Source organism: Hippocampus zosterae, chromosome 4, assembly GCF_025434085.1.
Source record: "Hippocampus zosterae strain Florida chromosome 4, ASM2543408v3, whole genome shotgun sequence".
NCBI lineage: Eukaryota > Metazoa > Chordata > Actinopteri > Syngnathiformes > Syngnathidae > Hippocampus > Hippocampus zosterae.
The window spans coordinates 24,833,261-24,854,420 of record NC_067454.1 but is presented as its reverse complement, the minus strand read 5'-3'; the positions used below and the strand labels follow the sequence as shown (position 1 = coordinate 24,854,420).

General features: G+C 41.5%; 2 protein-coding genes and 1 long non-coding RNA gene across 4 annotated transcripts; 1 reads left to right on the top strand and 2 right to left on the bottom strand.

Annotated features, from left to right (window-relative positions):
* Window positions 1–3,516: 3,516 nt before the first annotated feature.
* foxr1 (forkhead box R1) lies at window positions 3,517–8,010 on the bottom strand. Of its 2 annotated transcripts, none has more exons than XM_052063331.1 (7): window positions 7,871–8,010; window positions 7,167–7,259; window positions 6,280–6,491; window positions 6,005–6,067; window positions 5,770–5,897; window positions 3,695–3,927; window positions 3,517–3,588 (listed from the first exon to the last, which is right to left on the bottom strand). In XM_052063331.1, exons 1-7 carry the CDS (start codon window positions 7,989–7,991, stop codon window positions 3,560–3,562), a joined length of 879 nt encoding a protein of 292 aa, XP_051919291.1. In that variant the 5' UTR covers window positions 7,992–8,010; the 3' UTR covers window positions 3,517–3,559. The 2 variants fall into 2 exon arrangements, with proteins under 2 accessions (XP_051919291.1, XP_051919293.1); XM_052063333.1 differs by having other exon boundaries at window positions 6,011–6,067.
* Window positions 8,011–8,617: 607 nt separating this feature from the next.
* On the bottom strand, window positions 8,618–20,167 carry atp6v0d1 (ATPase H+ transporting V0 subunit d1). Its single transcript, XM_052063288.1, has 8 exons — window positions 19,950–20,167; window positions 18,598–18,769; window positions 18,123–18,301; window positions 17,294–17,373; window positions 16,964–17,041; window positions 14,468–14,644; window positions 11,553–11,630; window positions 8,618–10,000 (listed from the first exon to the last, which is right to left on the bottom strand). Exons 1-8 carry the CDS (start codon window positions 20,074–20,076, stop codon window positions 9,839–9,841), a joined length of 1,053 nt encoding a protein of 350 aa, XP_051919248.1. The 5' UTR covers window positions 20,077–20,167; the 3' UTR covers window positions 8,618–9,838.
* LOC127599437 (uncharacterized) lies at window positions 11,689–13,676 on the top strand. Its single transcript, XR_007962106.1, has 3 exons — window positions 11,689–11,775; window positions 13,460–13,515; window positions 13,590–13,676. It is a non-coding gene; the product is annotated as an uncharacterized LOC127599437 (long non-coding RNA).
* Window positions 20,168–21,160: the final 993 nt, after the last annotated feature.

The following is a 21,160-nucleotide window of genomic DNA, read 5'->3' as shown; positions in this document are numbered from 1 at the left end:
AATAGCAAAGTACAGAAACTTTAATCCATCCATTTTCTACATCTACTTGTCCTCAATTATGTTTTGCGAATGTTTGAGGAAGCTAACACTGGCTGGGATTACTCACTGACTGAGAGAACATAAAAACTGAAAATCTGCACTTTGTACCGTACTTCTCATGCACTACCTTTAACACAGCCCTCAAATAAAATATGGACCCCCCCCCCATCAAAATACACATCAAATCTAGAGAATCTATGAGGGGGGACAGTCCATTTAAATGCAATGTATGGATCAATATAGCATTGGAGGGTAGTTGCTGTACTCCCCACATAACAAAACAAAGGATCGATGGGCTGTACAATTCACACCAAAACATCCATCCATCCATCCATTTTCTGATCCGCTTTTTCCTCACAAGGGTTGCAGGGGGTGCTGGAGGCAATCCCAACTGTCTTCGGGTAGTAGGCGGGGGACACCCTGAACCGGTTGCCAGTCAATCGCAGGGCACACACAGACAATCATTCGCGCTCACACTCACACTTAGGGACAATTTTGAGTCAGCCTGCCACGCATGTTTTTGAAATGTGGGAAGAAACCGGAGTACCTGGAGAAAGCATGCCAAAACTGTGAAAATAAAATATAGATTAAAACATACAATAAGCAGCAAAAACCCACAATATCGATTATGCAATAAATGTGAGCAAGGAGGTGACCCCCCGGATGAGCCCTTTTGCGTGCAGGCTTTCAAATTTGCCGAGGTTATCAACAATACTCTTGTCTGTGATGTTTCAAGTTTATGATGTGTCGGCCCGGAGCCAGATCCCACGCCAGGGGCGCGCCGAGGCGTTCCCGGGCGTCAGCTGAAGGATCCGGTGGGCCGACACCAAAGAAGCGAAAATCAAAGGTTTCTTAATCAAACCGCAGATCAGAGGACACACCAGAAGTTTCAAAGACCTTGAAGCCGAGATCGTTCAAAGTCCAAAAATAAACTAAGTCCAGAGGCCGAGGTGCAGGCTGGTCACAAACGAGTTTATTCAATCAAACCTCGAGAGGTACAGATGTGCACATTGGAAGAACTCTCAAAAACTCCCCGGAACATACACAGGTTTTATAGCGCTATGAGGGCAACCCCTCTAGCGATATGAGGGGCAACCCCTCTCTTTCCATTGGTTAGTTTCTAAGATCATTTGTTAACTTAATGGTGTCATACTGCGTTGTGTATTCTGATTGGCTTTGGCTTTCCTTGTTATCTAGATTTTAATGGTATTGATAATTACTCCATAACTTAGTTTGTAGATTATAATGGTATCACAGTTGTTTTGTTTATTAAAATATAATAAGGGCCCCTACTGGGCCTTTTTATGATTGCCTGTGGCTTTTACCATGTCTGTATGTGTGGCTGCCTAGTATTGATCCTTCCTGAGTAGACAATGACCGTTTTTTTTGTTTGCTGATCTCAGCAATGGCGTTTCGGGGTGATTATTTGTTTTCGCCGTGTTCTGCTTATCTTGTGCAGGTGGTGCCTGTAGACTTCCTCAATGTGGGACAGATGACAGACAACTTGTCTTTCTCTAAGGATGGGTACTTTGCTTTGCTAGGTTCTGTTTTTTTCTTAACAGTGACCTTTTAGGGGCGACCATCCTCTTTTGCTCTTGACAACCATACTTATTTTCCACTTGCTTCGTAGGGAAGTGCAAGGTTTGCATTTTTCACCCACACCGTTTAACATAGGATGGATATCCTTATGTCCTTGCACTTCATCTTTTGCCGAGTAAGCCGTTGGTGAAATGATATAGCAATGCATTGAATGTTTTGTCCGAATGAAACCTATTAGAAGAGATCAAAAGCTGGTAGCTAATACACTTCGTTAATATATCATTAGCTTCTGGGTTCTGCACTTGCTTGACATTAATTCCTCTGTTTGACAACCGTATGCCCGTTTTCTCTCTATCAGCTATGGGTTATTAACGTGGTTTAACACAGTATTAATATAAAACAGACACTACATTTACATGACATCAGTTTTCCCTTTCAAGGGCTTTTAAGGACAAGCTGGACATCCCTGTTGTAGATCAAATTGAAGGCCCAAGAGTGAGCCAGAGAAAACAGATTTCCCCCCCCCCCCTCACATTTATCATGTACTACTGTCAAGTCATGGCTGTGACATGTCACGGAACGTAATTAGTTTTAATTGCAAACTACTTTGAAGGTACTTGCATTGTATGTGGACATGTAGGTTAATCTGTACATTCAGTCAGAGTAAGCACCCTCACCCCCTTACCTGAGCCAAAAGTTGAAAAAATAAAACAAATTGTCCATTTTACATATATTTGTTCCCCCAATGCTATAGTACAATACAATACAATACATGCTGATTTATATAGCGCTTTCACAACAGCGGCAGCTGTAACAAACCTAGTGTCATTGATTTCAATTAAAAAATAGCGACTGCAAAATGCATTGCATCCTGTGTGCCTCAGGCAACGGCACACAATTTGCACGCAGACGGGGGCTTCTTCGGAAAGTCCAATCTCCAAACCTTCCATTGTCTTTTTTGGATTGCATCATTAGGTCAAGGACAGATCAAAATATTTCTGGTATCTCTGCTGATGTCCCCAGCATGCGTAATTAATCAGCCAAATAATAAAAAGATAAATAGAACAATTTCTCTCTCTCTCTCCCTTCTCAGTCCACTAAGAGGCAGCGTTGTTGACTGCCATTTACTTTATGGAAAACCAACGGTCTCCGTCCTACTTTCCGTCTGAAATCTCAGTTAAACCAACCATAGCTGAACAAAGACAATCAACAGCTCTGCCATTAGTAATTTAAATAAAAACATAAATTACCCTCCTCGTCTTTTTGTGAAATAGGAAAAAAACGGCTTAGTAGCGTTTAAACATTAGCTGCAAACGACTGTCGACTCTACATGTGTTTATTAATGAACTACATTAATTCAAACTAAATTTAGTCAGTTTATCTAAAATATATATCACGTTTGGTCTATTGGACTGCGTTTATGGATGAGACAACACTACCACTTGGTGGACAGAGGAGGGACTGGCCTTTCAACACGTGAATATATGATATGCGTGGATATTCGTTCGTACGTACTACACCGTGATGTTGGTGTCAAAAATAACCACGCGTGTTCGCAAATCCCTAAACGCATATTCGACAATCCACAGTCAGAAAAGAAAATGCACAAAATGATAAACACACAAATAAGTGTGTGCGTGTGGGGGCGGGGGGGATTATTTTTTTGCTGAGTCTCAAAAACACGTCAAAATTACGAATATACTCATGATCTGAAAAGGGTGAAATACCACACAATTTATGAATGTCAAAAACGTGAATAGTGACGAATATTTTTGTGGATCTGGAAACAAATGCATCCACGATCTTTACTTTCGCGGATGTAATTGTGTTAATAATTCTGACACAAATCTCTCAGCATTATCTCAGAATTTTGACAACATACAAATGAAATTTTCCCAATGCCTATTTGAATGAATGAAGCAGGCGGGGGGCAGAAAATGTTTTTGCATCATTTATTCTTTCATACCCTTGATAATTGCCATCACATTCCAAGTAGTTTTGTAATTATATCTGTAATAAAGAACATAAGAAAGGGGGAGCAAACTGGTCATCACATCATCTCGAAGTAACATTAGTTGTTTTGCTCTTTCACGTACTCTAGTTTGATCACATTCACCTGGACAGGACATGCTCCTCTCCAACTGCTTTAACGATTCCACTGGCAACGTGTGGAGCTCATCCTTCAGTCGGTGTTGGCCGTCTAGAGTCAGGTGCCAAAAGCAGGACTTCCTTTTACCATCCCTGCACATCTGATGACAGGTTTTGCGGAAGCTGCTGTTGAAGCACAGGTTGTGTCGAATCGTGTTCTTCCAGCCATCAGGAGCCGTCTGAAAGAAAGGGAAGTGTTCTCTGCGGAATGACAAAAAGTGTATGGTCAGGCTGCAGTGCCATTCATGTCTACAGTTTTTCAAAAATCCTAAATATTGACTTAATTTCTACTGAGTATGTGCCGTTAACAATAAACTGAGGGTTTCCGACGTTTGTGAAGACAACAAATGTCACCGTTTTGCAGTCAACCAGAAATTGAGAGATTCCTCCTTCTCAATGTTGCGCCAGTCCTCCTTATGATGTGCTGTACCTTGGATCACAAGCTCATCAAGTGAGTCTCAAAAGGTTTCTTTTCCTGCCTTTCTGTTGAATATTTACCAATGTTTTCCATATTGTTGTCAGCAAGTCGTTTGCAGTCATCATGGTGTCTACACATTAGGGATGTGAATCTCAGCACTGAGGACGATTCGATACATCGATGCACTACAAGCGATGCGATACTTAAATGATACATGGAATTTTCTGGCGACACGATTCGATACGTTTCACCGTCTTCACGATGTGATACGACGCGATACACATTTAGTTCAAATCAATGCGATCCGATACAGTACAATTTTTTGTGATATTGTGTGCAATTAAACATGATGCAAATACAAAGAAAAAGTTAAAAAGATGGAATTCAGTATGGTATTGCAAAAAGTAGACCAATGTATTCCTTATAAATAGTAGAACGTGTAAAACAACTTATTTAAGCCCTTTCACAATTGGGTTTTGTGCAAAGAAAATGTAAACAATTTGGCACCTGAGACTCACAGCTGTTGCTGTAGCGTAAACACAAACAGACTACTCACCGAGTGTCTTATATGAAATATCCATTTCCATAGGACAGAAAAAAAATACAATTGAAACAATGTGGCAGTCACAGCCTCAAAGCTGCTGTGTGTATTGTAGCGTACACAGACCACTCTCACTGAGTGTCAAAATGAAATGTCCAAAAGAGTCATCCATATATAGTTTTTACTTGCGCGGTCACAGTGAGCTGCAAGGGGAGCCCCAAAATAAGAGGCGATTTTTTTCTGATCCTGACCTGGTTTGCCAAGAGTTTCTCCGGTGTCCAACGAGGAACTGGACGGGGAGGCGGGTGGGGCACCTGTCGGTGATCTGTTGCCATCGTTTTAAGTGGTCTGCATATTTGTGGTGCTGCCGTTGTATGGCTTCGTAGTGCGACTTTCTTTGCAAATTACGGAGCTTTTATCAATCTTTCCGTATTTCTTTTCGAAGCCGTAGTATTTCCAAACGTAAGATTTGAATGTTGCGGCTGCATTAAATATAGTAGTTTCCTTGCTGCTGCTTGCGCTAACTTCCATAATCCTTCGCTAGTTGTGTACTGGACTGTATGTGACGCACGGCTACCGTCCGTATTCAACACAAAACGCAAAACAATGATGGTGCATCCATTGCGCCGAGGAATGGGCAGATAGGTGACGTTTAACATGAATAAAACGGCGCTTGAATCGGATTTTACCGATACCCACCAATGCATCGTGATGAATCTCGATTTCACCCGTCAATCGCGTCGTACCCAATGAATGAGCCGATGCACTCGCATCGCGCACGTGCGCATCGATGTATCGATTATTTTCCACACCCTTACTACACATACCTATTCCTGTGTATTCGCAAATGTGAAAGAAAGCAATCCATGATAATTCAGTATTGTTGTTTCCCGCCAACCAAAGCCCATTAAAGCAGTAAGACCCCCCCCCCCCCCCATCTCCCAAAAAGGTGCAAGTGAGGAGGACTACAATGACGATAAAGGTAATTATCATATTTGCAATCTTCATCAGTTGTGGCTAATATCATGACATGAAAGCATCCATCTTGGACTCCATTTGCCACATGCGGTGGTCATTTTCTGACCTGGTGAAGTTGTAAATCTGTTGAACTTTGAGGCTCCCATTGTGACTGCTTTTAAGTGCCAGGGCAATGAGGATGCAATAATTCACTGGTGGACGAGGCCAACATCCTGGCTTCAAGGATTTGTTGTCCTGGGAAAGAAAAAAACAAACAAACAAACAACAACCAGATTTCAAGTTTTCTTGACAACATTTTGGAATGTTCTTTTAGGAACATGCCATGTGATAGGTCTCCTCACCCATACTTTGGGGGTTCTCCCCTTGCGTCTGCGATGTCTCTTCTGGCTAGAGGGGCCTTCGTCCTTGGCGTCACAGATAAAAAGCAAAACATTGTTTGCATCACTTTCAATCTACATGTGATATTCTTCTGCAACCAAATCTTTCTGAATATTTGTTTAGTACAGACTAAAATGTGACACACTGGACAGTCCATGCTCTGAAAATTCTATAAATCATTGTATGTCAATTGTATTGTAACATGTCCATTATGGACACATGCAGTTATATACTGTACCATGCAGTCAGTGGATGAGGAAACAACGCGTGTTCTGCTCTGGGGAGAGAACGCGTGTCGTTTTGTGACTTGTGAACACACAGCCAGTGGATTTTGGGTTTCCTCTGGAAGGTCTTGGAGAGTCAGCGGACCTGCTGAAGGTTCTCCATCGACGATCGAACAGGCAATGTTAGGATTGACGAGGAGCCACAGGTTTGGCTTCACAAAGGTGTCTGACCCAAAAAAAAAAAAAACCACACAGATTAAGGAGGGGAAAAACAGACTAAAACAGGCACATAGACAGTGAAACTACAGACCCTGTCAAAGGATAAATTTCCCCTTTTTCCATCATCATGTTTTATTTTGAAATGATCCTTTTTTAAAATGATTATTATTGTTAATTTGTTGCTTTAAGGAAGGGTTCACCAACATGGTGACACAAGGAACAAATAAGTAGCCTGCAGGGATGTTCTAAAAATATCTCACAAAGGACGTAGTAATTTTCGACAAATGTTTTATCAGTGATCATTTGAAAATGTAAACAATGGAAGGTCACCCAGCTGGCCTGGGAACGTCTCGGGATCCCCCGGGGAGAGCTGTAAGAAGTAGCTAGGGAGAGGAAAGTCTGGCCTTCCCTGCTAAAGCTATTGCCCCCGCGACCCGGCCCCGGATAAAAGGTAGATGATGGATGGATGGATGGAAACAATGGAAGGCATTTTTGGAAACAACGTGTTGCGTATTGGTCTTTAGCCTTTCCCCAATTGTGAGAAATTAACACGTGCATGCCACAATTACTCATAATAGCTAAGGTTGTCACTAAGAAATCTGTTTTAGAATTGATTACAGTGCTCATCATTACGCCCCTTGTTTCAGGGCAGACATTTTTGTCGTCAAAAAGTTACACTCACCTGATATTTTGTCATACCAAATGAACTCATCTTTTCTTCTGGACGCTCCTGCCAAAGGCCTCTGTGCCACATATTGGTCACCAAGTTTATCATCTTGAGGTTTAAAAACGAAATAAAAAAAACACACACAGCCATCATATTGTCCTTTATGAATTGTATGGGGACAGTAACATTCTTTATTTCTTACTTGAGCAAATGCAGCTTATTCCGGAATTGATAAAATTCCAATCAACCAAAACCAGACCCCCACCCCCACCCATTTATAAGTAAGCAAAACATTGAATTCAATTAACTCTAAATCAACCAGAAAATTAACTCATCCAGTACCAGCCATTTCCAGATCCATTAAAAAAAAAAAATAAAATAAAAAAAATAAAGACTTTCAATCTTGGAAAAAACTTAAGTACATGGGACTGAATGTGTGAAGTCTGAAAAGACATCTAAATATGTCTTTGGGAGTGAATTAGTTAAAGAGGATGTCAAAATTTCATCCGGATCTGATCCAAGCATTCAGTACAATTTTAGGTTAGCATTAAACAGCCCATTTATTATCAGTTTGTTGGTTGGCGCACTTTGCGAAAGGAGTTTCGGCAAAAGGCTGAGAGTGCATCAACACCCATCAAAGCAAGACGCGCACGGTCATTTATTTTGCAAACGAGTTAAAATTTGGGGTGACTGGAAACCAGAGGAGTTCAAATACTCACCTTGGCAAAACTGGTCAGTGGTTGTGAGCAGTTTCAGCTCCTTGTCCATATCCCAGTCTGTCAAACCGACAGAGCAGTGCAGGTCAACAAGTCGGGCAGTGGTTTGAAGCTGGAAAGTCATGTGTGGTGCTGCAGCTGGAGCTCATTGCACTTAATGAAAGCAAGAAAAAGTTCAGCCTCCTGAGACACTTTTTATATCGTTTGCTCCTTAGCTTTGCATTGAAAGATTTAAGAAGGAATTTGTATCAAGATTCAGAGGACAAAAATCGAATTGTGACAACACTCAAAACACTTTGAAGTGAAACTGATGCTTGTTCTTTAAGTGACACAAACCAGCCACAGTTCACATTTTGGAGTGAAAAGTAACTGATAGGAAATGAGTGAACCATTTCAAAAAATGACATTCAGATCCATTTTCTTCACTGCATGTCCTTGTCACGCTTTTGGGTGAGCTGGAATGAACCCATTCTGACTCAAAAGGTCTAATCACCCTAGACTGGTCGCCAGTGGCACACACAAACAAGCATTTATTCTCACATTTTCACCAGGGTATTCAACTTCGTCTGCAACTAAAATATAAGTGACTCTTTTTAAAAACGTCTAAAAAAATAAGGTGTCTTTTAGAAAAATTGAATTTGCCGAGTCTGGAATTCTGTGAGCGGAGCCATTCTGTAAAACGTTTTGCCTGTCGAATTCAAATCTTACAAGAAATCATGGATCTACCAGAAGCAACATTGGACTCAAGTGCACCTGGATTCTTATTTATTTTTGTTACATGTACAGCACACTTGACAGGAAACATCAAAATCTGTATCACGTAATTTGTACAGCATGGAAAAACACAAATAGTGATTCTTTTTTTAAATATCTTACGTTTATATCTTTCATACACTTACTGCAATGTCAATCTGGAGTTCAAACATCACACAAAAGGTTGGATGCAGAATGAAAACTTATCTTCTATTCCACATCTTATATTGAACAACACTCAATTAGCCAACAAGAAGGTAGCGACTTAACATTTTACTCTATAGATTTTTTGGGGGTTGGGGGTGGAGCACAACAAAACATTGCTACAGGTCCTTGCCCATAACATAAATATAGACAACTTGGGGTAGCGGAATGTTTGCTTCAGACAGATGGTCAGGGTACTTGTGGGTTCCATTTTACTGTTTACAGAGGTGATTAATCTCCGTCTATGCTACAAGGTACCTTAGTGGCTGAGCCTAGGGATGAAAATGCTCAACCTTTTCAAATTCTGAAAATCTAATTTGATTATTGGCCCTGACTGTGCAGGTTGTTGGTCACCAAATGAAAATATAATGAAAAAGTTGACCCGTTTAAGGAATTTCCCTCAACAAGTGAAACGTGTTTATTACTTATTGTACACAGACCATTATAATTATATTTCAAATTTTCGGAGCTAATGAATATGAGATTGTCATTAGTTGTCAGTTCTAAATTAAAATTTAAAAAAAATTACATTTGAAATATATCGGCCTGGATGTTATGAATGAATATAATATAAAATATTCACTTTGTGAATGGCATTACTGGACTGAATCAACGTTTTCATGATATTCACATTTTATGACCGTCACCTGCATTGCTTACATTACTAGTCTCTTATTCGGAACTTGGTTGCAGTTCCAGTCATGCCATCCAAACTATTCAAAAAGATGCTTTCCACAACCTGGCATCAGAAAGAATACGCATAGCACAGAGTTACGAAGAATATACAGTACAATGCATCCAAAAGTTTAGAACCAGTGCTTCACCAATGACCAACGAATGAAGACTTGTATAAAGGGCCATAACATGGTTTATGGAGGACCAACTTCTGCCAACAATGAAAGAATGAAGGCCGCTTGGCATGGTGGCATCAGATGCTTGAACACCGAGGCGGGAGTGAATCGACTGAGCCAAAACACTGAATGAAATGGGTCGGATGAAAGCTAAGGAGGGAACTTAAAAGATTGGAATGTAGTTGTCAATCTTAGCACGGTGCCGCTGGGCAATGCATTCGGCAATCCAGACAATGTTCCTGCACTCCTGCTCCTTCAGCTTGACGTAAGCGTAGAAAACACTGAAATGGAACTGGTTCAGGAAAGCCAGTTTGTTCAGTTTCACCTGAAAGAGGAGGAAGTAGAACGGGAAGAGAGAGACCTTAGTGAGCCAAAACATCAGCATATCAGTTGCAACCACTCAAAGAGAGGTATTCCCTTTGCCATTTATTTCGCAAAGTGGCGCTTTTGATTGGGGCTTCCCAGGCTGTTCGCAGCCAAGGCACATTTTACATGACAAAACTCTCATAGTACACCGCAAAAAAAAAAGTGTCACACTAGGTATAGTTCCGGTCAATTCCTTTGGTTTATGTTGTGTACTGAAGACATTTGGGTTTCAGATTAGAAAATGAGACAGAAATTGAGGATACCAGCTTCTATTTCATGGTATTCGCTTGGAGAAAGATATATTAAACAACTCTTGGCCAGAGCAACCTTTGTCTGAAGCCACTCACTTGTCAAGAGAGCAAAAGTATTGAAACAGACATTAACCCAATTTAATTTGCATACATTTCATATTTGGTGGCATAAGCCTTACTTGCAATAAATGCATCAAGCCTGCGACCCACTGACTTCAACAAATTCTTCGAATGTTTTTTCCTGGCCTTTACTGCAGCCTCTCTTAGTTCTTTTTTGTTTCTGAGGGATTCTCCCTTCAATCTCCCCTTCAGGGGGTGAAATGCATGGTTGATTGGGTTCAGGCCGGGTGACTGACTTGGCCAGCCTAAGAACGTCCACTTTTCCCCCTCAAAGTCCTTTGCTGTGATGGCAGTTTGTTTTCGGCCATCGTCTTTTTGCATGACGATGTGTCGATGTGTAGGGGTATAAAAATCGATTTTTCATTGCTTTTAAATTGCCACTTTGGAAGCATTGGCACTCACAACAAAGTAATTCAACATTTAATTTCTGTATGACTTTTTTCCCCGTCATTTCAAATGTAGAACAACAGAAAATAACACTGCCCACCAGCTGGGCGTTTAGTTGCACATTCGGTGATTGTTCCCATTACTATCTGTTGACTGCGTCTTCCACCACCGATTGACGGATTCTGTTGACGTCAACTTGCAAACCAAAATTAGAAGGAAGAGCTGGAATCTGATTGGCTGCACACATTTCTGCCGCATTTGATGGAGGAAATATGCACATGGCTCGCAGCTGGTAACGTGGGATCATTTCTCAATCTTATAATCACCAAGCCCTACTTAGATTGACCTTGGAAGCTCATCGACGGGGAGACAGGTTAGCTGATGCGCTATGAAATTTATTTATTTTTTGTCTCTATGCAGCCCGATAACAAGTGTATTGGTTGGGGAGGAAATGTTCAACACACTTAGATGTGAATGCTATCAAATAAACACTGGATGTTTGAACTTTGAGCTCATATTCATCTTTTGATCTGAAACCCAAATGTCATCAGTATAAGAACAAAAATGAAGGAATTGACCTTGCCATTCCGGTGCTTTTGGAGGGGACTCTGTTGAAAACATGAAGATGCATCCTGCAAAGGACTATTTGATCACATGATGTCAAACGGAGTATGTTTAAATCACAGCATTTTTTTTCAGTGGATAAGGTCAAAACAAAAACAGTAAACAAGGGATTTATCAGCAAATGGGCACCTCATGCTCAAAGAAGCGATCCTCCAGAGTTTTGTCGCCTGGGTTGCTGCCAGCACCCTCAAACAGCAGCTTGTACTCCTGAAACACACACACACACAAAATCTTCTTTTCAGTTAAAAAAAAGGTTTTTGCCTCTGTCCCCAGCCAACAACGTGGACCTGAAACCGTGTTAACAGCTGCCTGTCCAATATCAGCATGCAGAATCTTGTGGACATCGACCCAGGTCAATCAAAGAATCATTCAATTTTCAAACAGGGTGACCGTTTCCATCCTCACTTGCCTCAAAAACAGAAGCGCTACCTGTACTGACATCAGCTCAAGGAGATGTTTGATTCCCGCAGACATCCTCAGAGGAAATAGCACAATGTTTATCCGAGGATGAATGTCAAATTGCTTCCTCTTTTTTTTTGGGGGAGGGGGTTAAGGCGGGTGGAAGATAGCATCGCTAGATGTTCTTCTGGTCCAGTGAAAGCAGGAGGCATAGTCCCCATTCAAGATCAGAGGGTGCATAGAGTTAGCGGTGCTTTTTGGTGATAGCTGAGTTGGCTGGTTCTAGAACAACATTAGGACTCCGCAAATTTGTACATGGGGACATATTGATTGAAACAAGACCATTTGTACCAAATGATGGGTTTCAAACGATGGATCGTCTGTGGTGGGGCGTTGGGTAAGTGGCAAGACTGAGAGTGTAGTGTAGAAGCAAACCTTTTCAGATTTTTCGGCCATCTGAATGTTGCTTGACTTTTGACCTTTTCTCCCCATATTTAAAAACAGATAATAGGATATATTTTTGATGGCATTTAAGCTTGAGCCAATGATAGTTAACTTGTTTTTTTTTTTCTCTCCATGCAAGCAGTATGAAAGCTAATAAATTAGGGCATCTATTTTGTATGTGGGGAAATATTTTTCACATGGTGCCAAGTTATGAAAACATAAGTGTATATCACTGACAGTATTTTCTTTTTGTCCTTAAATACATTTCAGGGTGCGTTTTTTTGTATTTTTCTTTAACTAAATGAATAGAATCAATATCTGTTTTGTGCTATCTTTTTTTTTTTCAAGTATCTTCCCTTCGACTGAAATACTGTCACGTTCTGCTCGAGGCGATACCAGATCGCCTCGTGCAGAACAAGGAAATAAAGGGTTGGATCCCCGGAAAGCAGACAACGAAAAAATCTTGTCGAACAAAAAGTGTCTTTAATGACAAAAAACAGAAAGAGCCCGACAGGGAAAAACGGTAACAGGGAAAAACGCTGATCAAATAAGGACCAGGAGTAACAAAGAAGGAAAAAACAACTGAAAATGCTCGCGGAAAACAAAACACGAGGAGGGCCTGAATTGGCGAAAAATACGATAAGTACAAATCTTAGAGTCTAAGCGCGAATCACAAGAGTATCGGCCGTAAGGCAAGAAGGCAATGAGTCAATAACAAATAGCGAAATAGAGCACGAGAGAATATGGCACGGCGTGGAATTCTCCGGCAGTGAGTGGACTGCCGGAGCCTCTTCATAAAGGCAGGTAATCAGCCCGAAATTACGGACAGGTATGTTCAATAAACAAACCAAAGCAAACCAAACCAAACCAAACAGGTGTGCAGTTGGCGGAGGGAAAAGCCCGCCACCTGCTGGTGGGCACGGGACGTGACAAATACAGTGTGTGAGTCCTTTTGCCACCTCTGCTTAAAACCACATCCTGTTCTGTCAAATGTTTATAATGCCAATCTGACTCCAGTGGAAATGCACAATTGAGTCATCGTGTTAATTTACAGCAGGAGTGACCATAGACATTTTAGAGCGCTTTCAAACAAGCACATTAAAATAGTAATGATAACAATAATAATATAGTTATTGAAATAACAATAAGTGATATGCTGGTATATTCTTTTCTCTGGCATGTGTACCTTTTAGAATGTACTCCTGACCACATGAGCCCACGACCGAAGAAATAAGATGGCGGTGTCCGGGTGAGTGTGGCACACATCAAACATAATCGTCAATTACTTCAAATGCGTTTTAAATATTACATTTCACCCTGAAGGCACTGATTAAGCGACGTCTTGAGAACAAGGCCAAGAGAAATAACAACACTCAACTGAACCACATGGGTCTAAACAAAGGAAGCAGGTAAATTTATAATGCTAATTTTAGACCACATCGTGGCTTGCTCCTTTGCGCCATTCATAATTATGTGTGTGAGGAAAAACACACGCACACACACACACACACAGACACACACACACACACACACACACACACACACACCCGCACGCACGCACGCACGCACACACACACACGTTTAATTGCACAATCGGCTGCTCACTAACTGAACGCGAAATAGAAAGAAAATAGAGGGATTTTGAAAGTTGTCATTTACTTATCAAACATCCCACACAAAATAACCGTGCATTGAGCAGGCCTACTGTGAAAAAGATGACTTGGGGTAAAACGAATCACAGAGTAACCTTGAGGACCTTGATTAAAAAAAAAATTCCCCCGCCTTGAGTACCCACTCATTTACGTGTGTCGGGCCATAACCTCAGGAAGAAGTAATCAAGGCGCATGCAGCAACAACTGTTCACACACTCCATGACAGTAACCAACGTGGTGAGAGCGCCCACTTCAATGCCATATTTGTTATTTTGAAGTTGTTGCCGGGAGCGTGTTGCATTGTAACGGCTGACTTGACTCGTCTCCCACAGTGTTTGGAGTGTTGTTGCTCCAAACCCAATTTAAGCGATGCTCCACCGAGGAGGGAGAGCTTGTGCAGAAGCAGACGTGTCTGTATGTGGCTCCTACTGCCACTCTGAATGGCCCCAGCAAAAATCAAAAGCCTCCTGTGGTTCTGACATCACTGTGTCTACTAGTGATATTCGATAGATGCAGCCCGAAAAACGACCAAAAAGCTTTCGAACTTACGGGATAGTAATCAGCCACAGCTTTGACCTGCTCATAGTCGTCAGCCCGCGCCAGCTGAGCGAGACCTTCGGGGTAAAGCTTGCCACAATGTGGAAAGAGCTTAGCACGGTCCTCCTTGGAAAGCTCCGTGCCAAATGAATTGATGGTGATGATGAAGGCTCTTCGATCAGCCTCAAACTACAGCAAAGACAGAAAGGTTAAAGTACAGCGCAGCCCGCAGATGCCACAACCGGCCACGTTCTATGAGCAGACAAGACAGTTTTTATCAAGTCAAAACATGGGAAATATGCGTTGTGCACTGGCAATGTAAGAACCATACATTAAAATGCAGAGCAGTGTCCACATGTTCTGGTGACTGCTGTCACTAAAACTGTTGGAAACCCTGTGGCAAGTCCTTTTTCAACAAACCCCTTTAAATCATCAAAAAACAAAAGCAGCAAGCACCATGGATTAGTTGATCTTGAACTCTCTTGTGGCTGCTCGAGTCCCATGGTCCTACCCGTAGCTTGCAGTTTAAATTCTGCTTTGTAAGTGCGTCTCTTCGTAGGCGCCATTTTCGGGATGTTGTTTTGCACAATGCACGGACCGGCACCGACTGAGGGCGTGCCTTGAGCAGTCCTCTTTACCGCCCACCCTTCCCACTTTAAAGTCCGCATGCTGACCTCAGTTACGTCCACCTTTTCTCTGTATGAGCAAGGTGCCAACACAACACCAGTCTGTCAAGTGGACTCATCATCGATGTCACACAACAGCATTCACTAATTTTGGAACTCGGTGCATACACAAGACAACTAGCATTATTAGGTGCCCCGTCCATTTTGGAGAAAATTTAAGACTTTTATGTGCGTCTTATGGTCGTAAAAACACGGTACATTTTGTTGTATCCATATTCATAAGCCTCTTTTTGTCATGTCCGTACTGACACGTAATTGAAAAAACACAAAGGAGCTACACGTGTTATATCTGGAGCAGTGCTTCTCAAATAGTGGGGTGCGCCCCTCCGTCAAGGGGGACGCGTTTGACCTCGGGGAACATGCTTTTTTATTTTTTTACCATCCTAAAATGACGTGCAGTTGCACCTCCTACGTTCGGGGGCGGTGGCACTCTAATTGGCAGAGTTTGCGCAGGGAGCATTCTTAGGGAGGAAATAAGACAAGGCGTATGTAGCACTTGGCTTCACTGTGACTACGGTAGCAGACGAGGAAAGATTGGCGAGCTTACTGTGTCTAAAAATGTTGGTTGCAGACAGCATAAAAAGCTAAATAAATTAAAGCGCCAGTTAAAAACATTACACCCCAATCACGCGAAAATTTAGCGAAAATGTGCCGAATATTGCCAACAATCGTGCCGCTTTGTGACTGCTACTTCAGTAAACTAAAATACAGGTCCCGGCTAGACATTGAGCAGGAGCCGAGAGTTGCTGTGTCTTGCTTCAAACCTCGCTTCGAAAAGCTGTGCATTGCAAAACGTGCTCATTGTAGCCATTAATCCAGACATCATCTTTGATTTAAAAAAAATAATAAATTAAAAAAAGAAGCACAAATAATTTTATATATTTTTGTTTTGCTGGTTAAAGTTTTTTGTTATAATATTGTGCTCCTGAGATAATGTTGGTGATTAGTTTGAATGATTTTATGTAATTTTATTTTTCAGTATCGTATGGTTTGACATGGTCAGTCAAAAAATATTTTTAGTTAAATTAACTCATTCACTGCCAAAGACGTTTTTACACGTCTTTTCAGACTTTGTCTAGAATCGGTTGGTACTGAATGGGTTAAGGATTTAATGTAATTTTTGAATTTCAGATGCACTTTATATCTTTCCTGTTCCAGTTACTAAAGCTGTTCTTTGTTGTAAGTTGGTCCGTATTTCTCTCTTTTTTATTCTCTTATACATTAATAAGGATACAGTGTTATGCAAAGGTGTACTTTTACAATTTTATAGATAAATGATACTATTTATAGTCGTGCGGGGAAGGAGGGGCGCGAGATGTTTTCCTCTTCCTAGGGGGGGCATGACAGAAAATAATTGAGAACCACTGATCTAAAGAGACCAATATGTGCAATTTTCTTTTTTGTATGCGACCTTTGGCCCCGGTCCTTTGAGGCTGACTATTATTGACCTATGGAGGTATTGGATTAATTATGAAATAGTTTCTTGGGCAGAAACATGGAAATACATCAAGTTTACATTTCTATCAAATTCAGATCCTAAGACATCACTTTCTAATTTCATGCAAATAAATTCAATATTCTGGAGGTTAATGACCCCTGGCAGACTCCCAGGGAACAAACGGAGAATGACTCACCATCTCATATTATAACTTTTATAATCAAGCGAAAACCCTGAATGTTTCATGCCTCTTTCATGGAGTGCAAATTATGATGATGATCAGAGCTTAGCAGCCCCATTAAGAAGGCCTGAAGCCACAACCTGCAAGTGCATCAACTGAATGCCGTGCATTATCTTCAATTTAAAAGCCCAGCAGATACTTACCTCCAAGATGGGACACATTGTGTCAGCTGTAGTTCCTCCAAGGTTGGAACAGAACTTATAGAATGCTTCAAGATAAGCCTGAGAAAATCAATACACAGACAGAAAATAAAATGATTGTCAGGGGCAAAACCAACTTCAACAGTATTGAAGATTGTGTCTCTATTAGCTCCCACATAAAAGTCTCAACATCTTATCAGAAGTTATCGGTAATAAAACTGCATCATTTCCACTGTACTTTGTTGGTTCTCCTGCTGTTGTTGTGTTTCTCCGTTTGGTTGGTAAATTCTTCATGCAATAACAAAGATCTGTGACCACAAGAAAATGTTTTACCTTGTAGAGTGTATTACGGATGATTTCAATGTTCATTTCATCCAAGTCCTGCTCAGATATACAATCCTGGAAAAATGCAGCTGGAAGCAAAGTAAAACAGGAAATGAATTGCTTCTCATATTTTGCAAGCACCCTCTGTTCATGAGCTAACAAGGCTATTAAAACCGCTTTCCCATTGTACTGGTTCTACACCGCAATGGCCTTGCTCGGCTCTGAGGGGTCGCTTTTCCATTGAGCTTTTTTAGGGCTGCGCGGGACAATAGAACCACTTGGCAGAACCACCTCACAGGTCAACTTGAGCCACTATGTCACTGTCAACTGATTGGCTGAAAAATCTAGGAGTTCAAGCGATGCAGCAAGTATGCCACTGCACACATAGCCTGGCAAGCCCCACCCACAAAAAAAGTGGGTCTACAGAGTATATCATTCACTGAAGCTCACACTCACACAGTATTTCTGTCTTGTCAGTTGGTGGGCAGCTGTGTATCGCTTATGGGTTTTTCGTTTACAGGTATATGTGAAACTTCTGTAAATTTGATGGCATGTCATTTGCGACATCGGCACATAATGCAACGGCAATTCGTATTTTGAATCTTCGCAATACCAGTGGCCGAGACTTGCCACTTGGGAAATATAGGTGAACCCTGCACACTGTGACTGTTACACAGTTCAATTGATACCACCAGAATCCCACCCCACACCTGTTGTAATGGAGAGGCAAAGGAGGCCAGGCCAAGTGGCCTCTTGCAGTGTGGTGTCGAGTAAGTCTGAAACCAGTCATGGAAAAGCGGCTTTCGTGTCTGTTGATTAAGGGTAAGAGGGCAATTACCAAGGGGCGTGTCCACCAGAATGGCATTATACAGCTCAGCTGGAGTCTGAGCGATATTGACCGCCTCCATCTGCTCGAAGCTGCCCAGTGGGTGACACTTGGGCACCAGCTCAGAAATGGCCCGCTGATGAAGGGTTCCGGTGATGAGCAGGATGACATTATCAATCATGTAACTGTACCTGTGGTCACAATCAGAGGGACAAGAGGTATCAGGAATGTTTTTAAACACCCAACAGAGCAGCGCAGCTGGTATTTCCATTCCCCTTTACAATTAGGGTACCTATTTTAATGATGTTTCAGCATTTATTGGTTTTACACAGACCTATGTTCTGCCCTAAGTTCTATTTGTTGCACCCTTCTACTGGACCTCATGAGATTGTGTCATGAGAACTGGTCAAAATACTGTTGAGTGCAGTTTATGTGTATGGGAAATGTTAGTGTGTGAAGTCTTGGAACACAAGCTGTACTTCCTCACGTAATGAAATCCATGAAGCTGGCCAGTGGCTCATATGACTGGTTCCTCATGTGACGAAACTCAACAACCATCTTCTCCTTCAGCTTGTCGTCAATAACGGACACGGTGAGAGGTGAAGCCTCGTTAGCCAGAAAGCTGCCATAGTCTGTGCTCTGCAGATGAAGTTTGAGGTCTGTAGGGAAGAGAAAAAAACTGATGGGTTTAGCCAAGATAAGCAGTTACAAAAGACAAAATTACAGTATTGTAGCAATGGTGAAGACACGCACTTGTCCGGATAGTAAACGGTTTTATATTATTGTCATAGATATTAAGTTAAAAGTTGCTCTTTATTTACTTGGTCAAAAATGTGTATGTGATGTCTTTGAGACCTGCGATTGGCTGGCAACTGGTTCAGGGTGTACCCCACCAACTGGCGTAAAACAGCTGGAATAGGCTCCAGCACCCACGCCCCCACAACCCTTGTGAGTATGAAGTGGATCGGAAAATGGATGGATGGATAGATAGATAGATGTCTTTGGGATGGAATAACAAAAGAACATTGTCGACGGAAAGGGTAGGCATATCATATAAACTTGAAAGCTGTCTTAAGCAGGCAGCTAGTTCGTTGTGTTTGAGTGGGCGTGAGCTGTGGCCAATAGCAGCCCCTGAATAAATGTGCATTTTGTTATAGCTTTAATGGGAATAAAAGAACTACAGAGCATCAGCAACTGTGTCGTCCTTTAGACAGAAATGAGGACCGTATATTATCCTTAAAACAAGAATGTTTGCTCAAAGATGAGCAGCACATAAAAGTACAACATCCGGAAACACTACATAGCAGATGTAAACATTAATAAATAATTACGTATAAGTGCTATTCGTTTGTTTTTCCACACCACAACGTACTGGATGTCATTTACAGGTTACATTTCACGAACGAATACGGGTTGATCATAAAAAGTCAAAAGAAAGATGTTCCCGAGACACCTGTTTAACGTGTGCAACGAAAACGAGGTAGTTTCACGAACACAAAGGTTACCCCAAACCCATCATTTACCCACAATAGAAGGGGGGAAATGACGTTCGTATCATGTTTGCTAAGGTACGAGGTGATTCTTGTACAGTGAATGTATGACTGCAAGGACGCTCGCACGAATTCGATCGTTAGCACTGTAGTTCCCATTTTACGAGTGACACAAAGCAAACAAGGAGAACAAATAGACTGTTACTCCCCAAATTGAATAAACGTTGGGCAGTTCTTAACTTCTCGTATTCATTTTTGTTAATTTAACTGGCCATTGAGTACAAAATGACATCTAGCTTTCGTGAAGTTAGCTTGCACGGATAGCGAACAGTTATCACATTAAACTCACCTTCGAGGGTCTCGCATTGTACAAGGTTTAAATAATCAGCTTGAGACAGTATTCCGGCTTTAAATCCCCTGACAAGGCCCTCAAGATAGCCGTTATCGACGTTAAAATAAAGCTCAGAGAAAGGCATTTTATCTGATCGTTAGATCTCTCTCTGCCGCAGAATGTCCGACTAGTTGCTAAGCTTTAGCATTAGCATCAGCTGACCGAACCATGTGACCGACTGTCACCTGATCAGTCATCATTTCTCTTCCGCTCTCTCCATCTGTTCTGGATTTCATTTGAAGAAATAAACACTAGATTACGCCGAATCTTTATTTTAATAGCGTGACAGTAAAGTTGCAGTACATTTAGAACCGATTCCAAGCATCCTGTTACAAATAAAGTAACTGTTGTCCTCAGATTCAAAATAAACAATTTCTCATCTAACTCGCTGTAAATTTGACTTTAATAACCTACGTATAGACTACGTTATGTTTTGTAAAATAACCTTGCATTGTTATCACAGCACAGTTTGTGGTTGAAAATGGCGACCCGATTGAGTGGTGGCAGGAACAGCGCACAGCCGTTGTGATGGGCAAAATAAAAACTATTGCTTCATTTTAAGGTTCATTATTCGATGCTCGGTTCACATTCATTCTCGACTGACACCTGGTGTACAGTGGGGAGTATTGCAGGCGGAAAAGCGAAACCACTTCAGGATCTCCTCTACGTATGCGCGAGAATAAAGCGAGACTTTCAAAAGGGAGGATTTGTATGACAGTACATAGGTGTAAGGCTAAAAGCTTCCAGTCATTGCTTAAAAGGGGCTCTTCCTCATGTGAGAACACGGAAGGTGCACTTTGCAAAGGAAAAATATGCCGTTTATGAGGGTGTAAACCTTGGCAAAAACAAATGAAACTTTGCAAGCACATCACGCCTGGCAAAAAATATTATTTTTTAGAGATTTCTTGTGCAATTTACAATAAATGGCTCATTTGCCGGCACTCCCATTTTTTAACAAAGCATTCTCTGTTGTATGTTTTCACTGAGAGCTGCGAACATTGGGAGGTCAATGTAAAAGCCTTACAAAAAAGTATTTTGAACATAGAGCGGTATGTCATGATCCTGTCCCCTGCAGGATTGGAGGCACGGATATCCTTGTTTTCCATCAGCCTTTAAAAGCTCAGCCACACCAATAACTTGCTGTCAGACAACTCAACTCAACTATATTT

Coding starts and splice junctions, on each gene's coding strand:
- foxr1 (XM_052063331.1), bottom strand. CDS start 7,991: ATGACTTTCCAGCTTCAAACCACTGCCCGACTTGTTGACCTGCACTGC. Junction 6,492..7,166: donor TTGGTATGACAAAATATCAG/GTGAGTGTAACT, acceptor TTTTTGGGTCAG/ACACCTTTGTGAAGCCAAAC. Junction 3,928..5,769: donor CAGATTTACAACTTCACCAG/GTCAGAAAATGA, acceptor GTCATTCCGCAG/AGAACACTTCCCTTTCTTTC.
- atp6v0d1 (XM_052063288.1), bottom strand. CDS start 20,076: ATGCCTTTCTCTGAGCTTTATTTTAACGTCGATAACGGCTATCTTGAG. Junction 18,302..18,597: donor AGCTTCATGGATTTCATTAC/GTGAGGAAGTAC, acceptor TTGTGACCACAG/GTACAGTTACATGATTGATA. Junction 10,001..11,552: donor ATCGCTTCTTTGAGCATGAG/GTGCCCATTTGC, acceptor CTCCTCTTTCAG/GTGAAACTGAACAAACTGGC.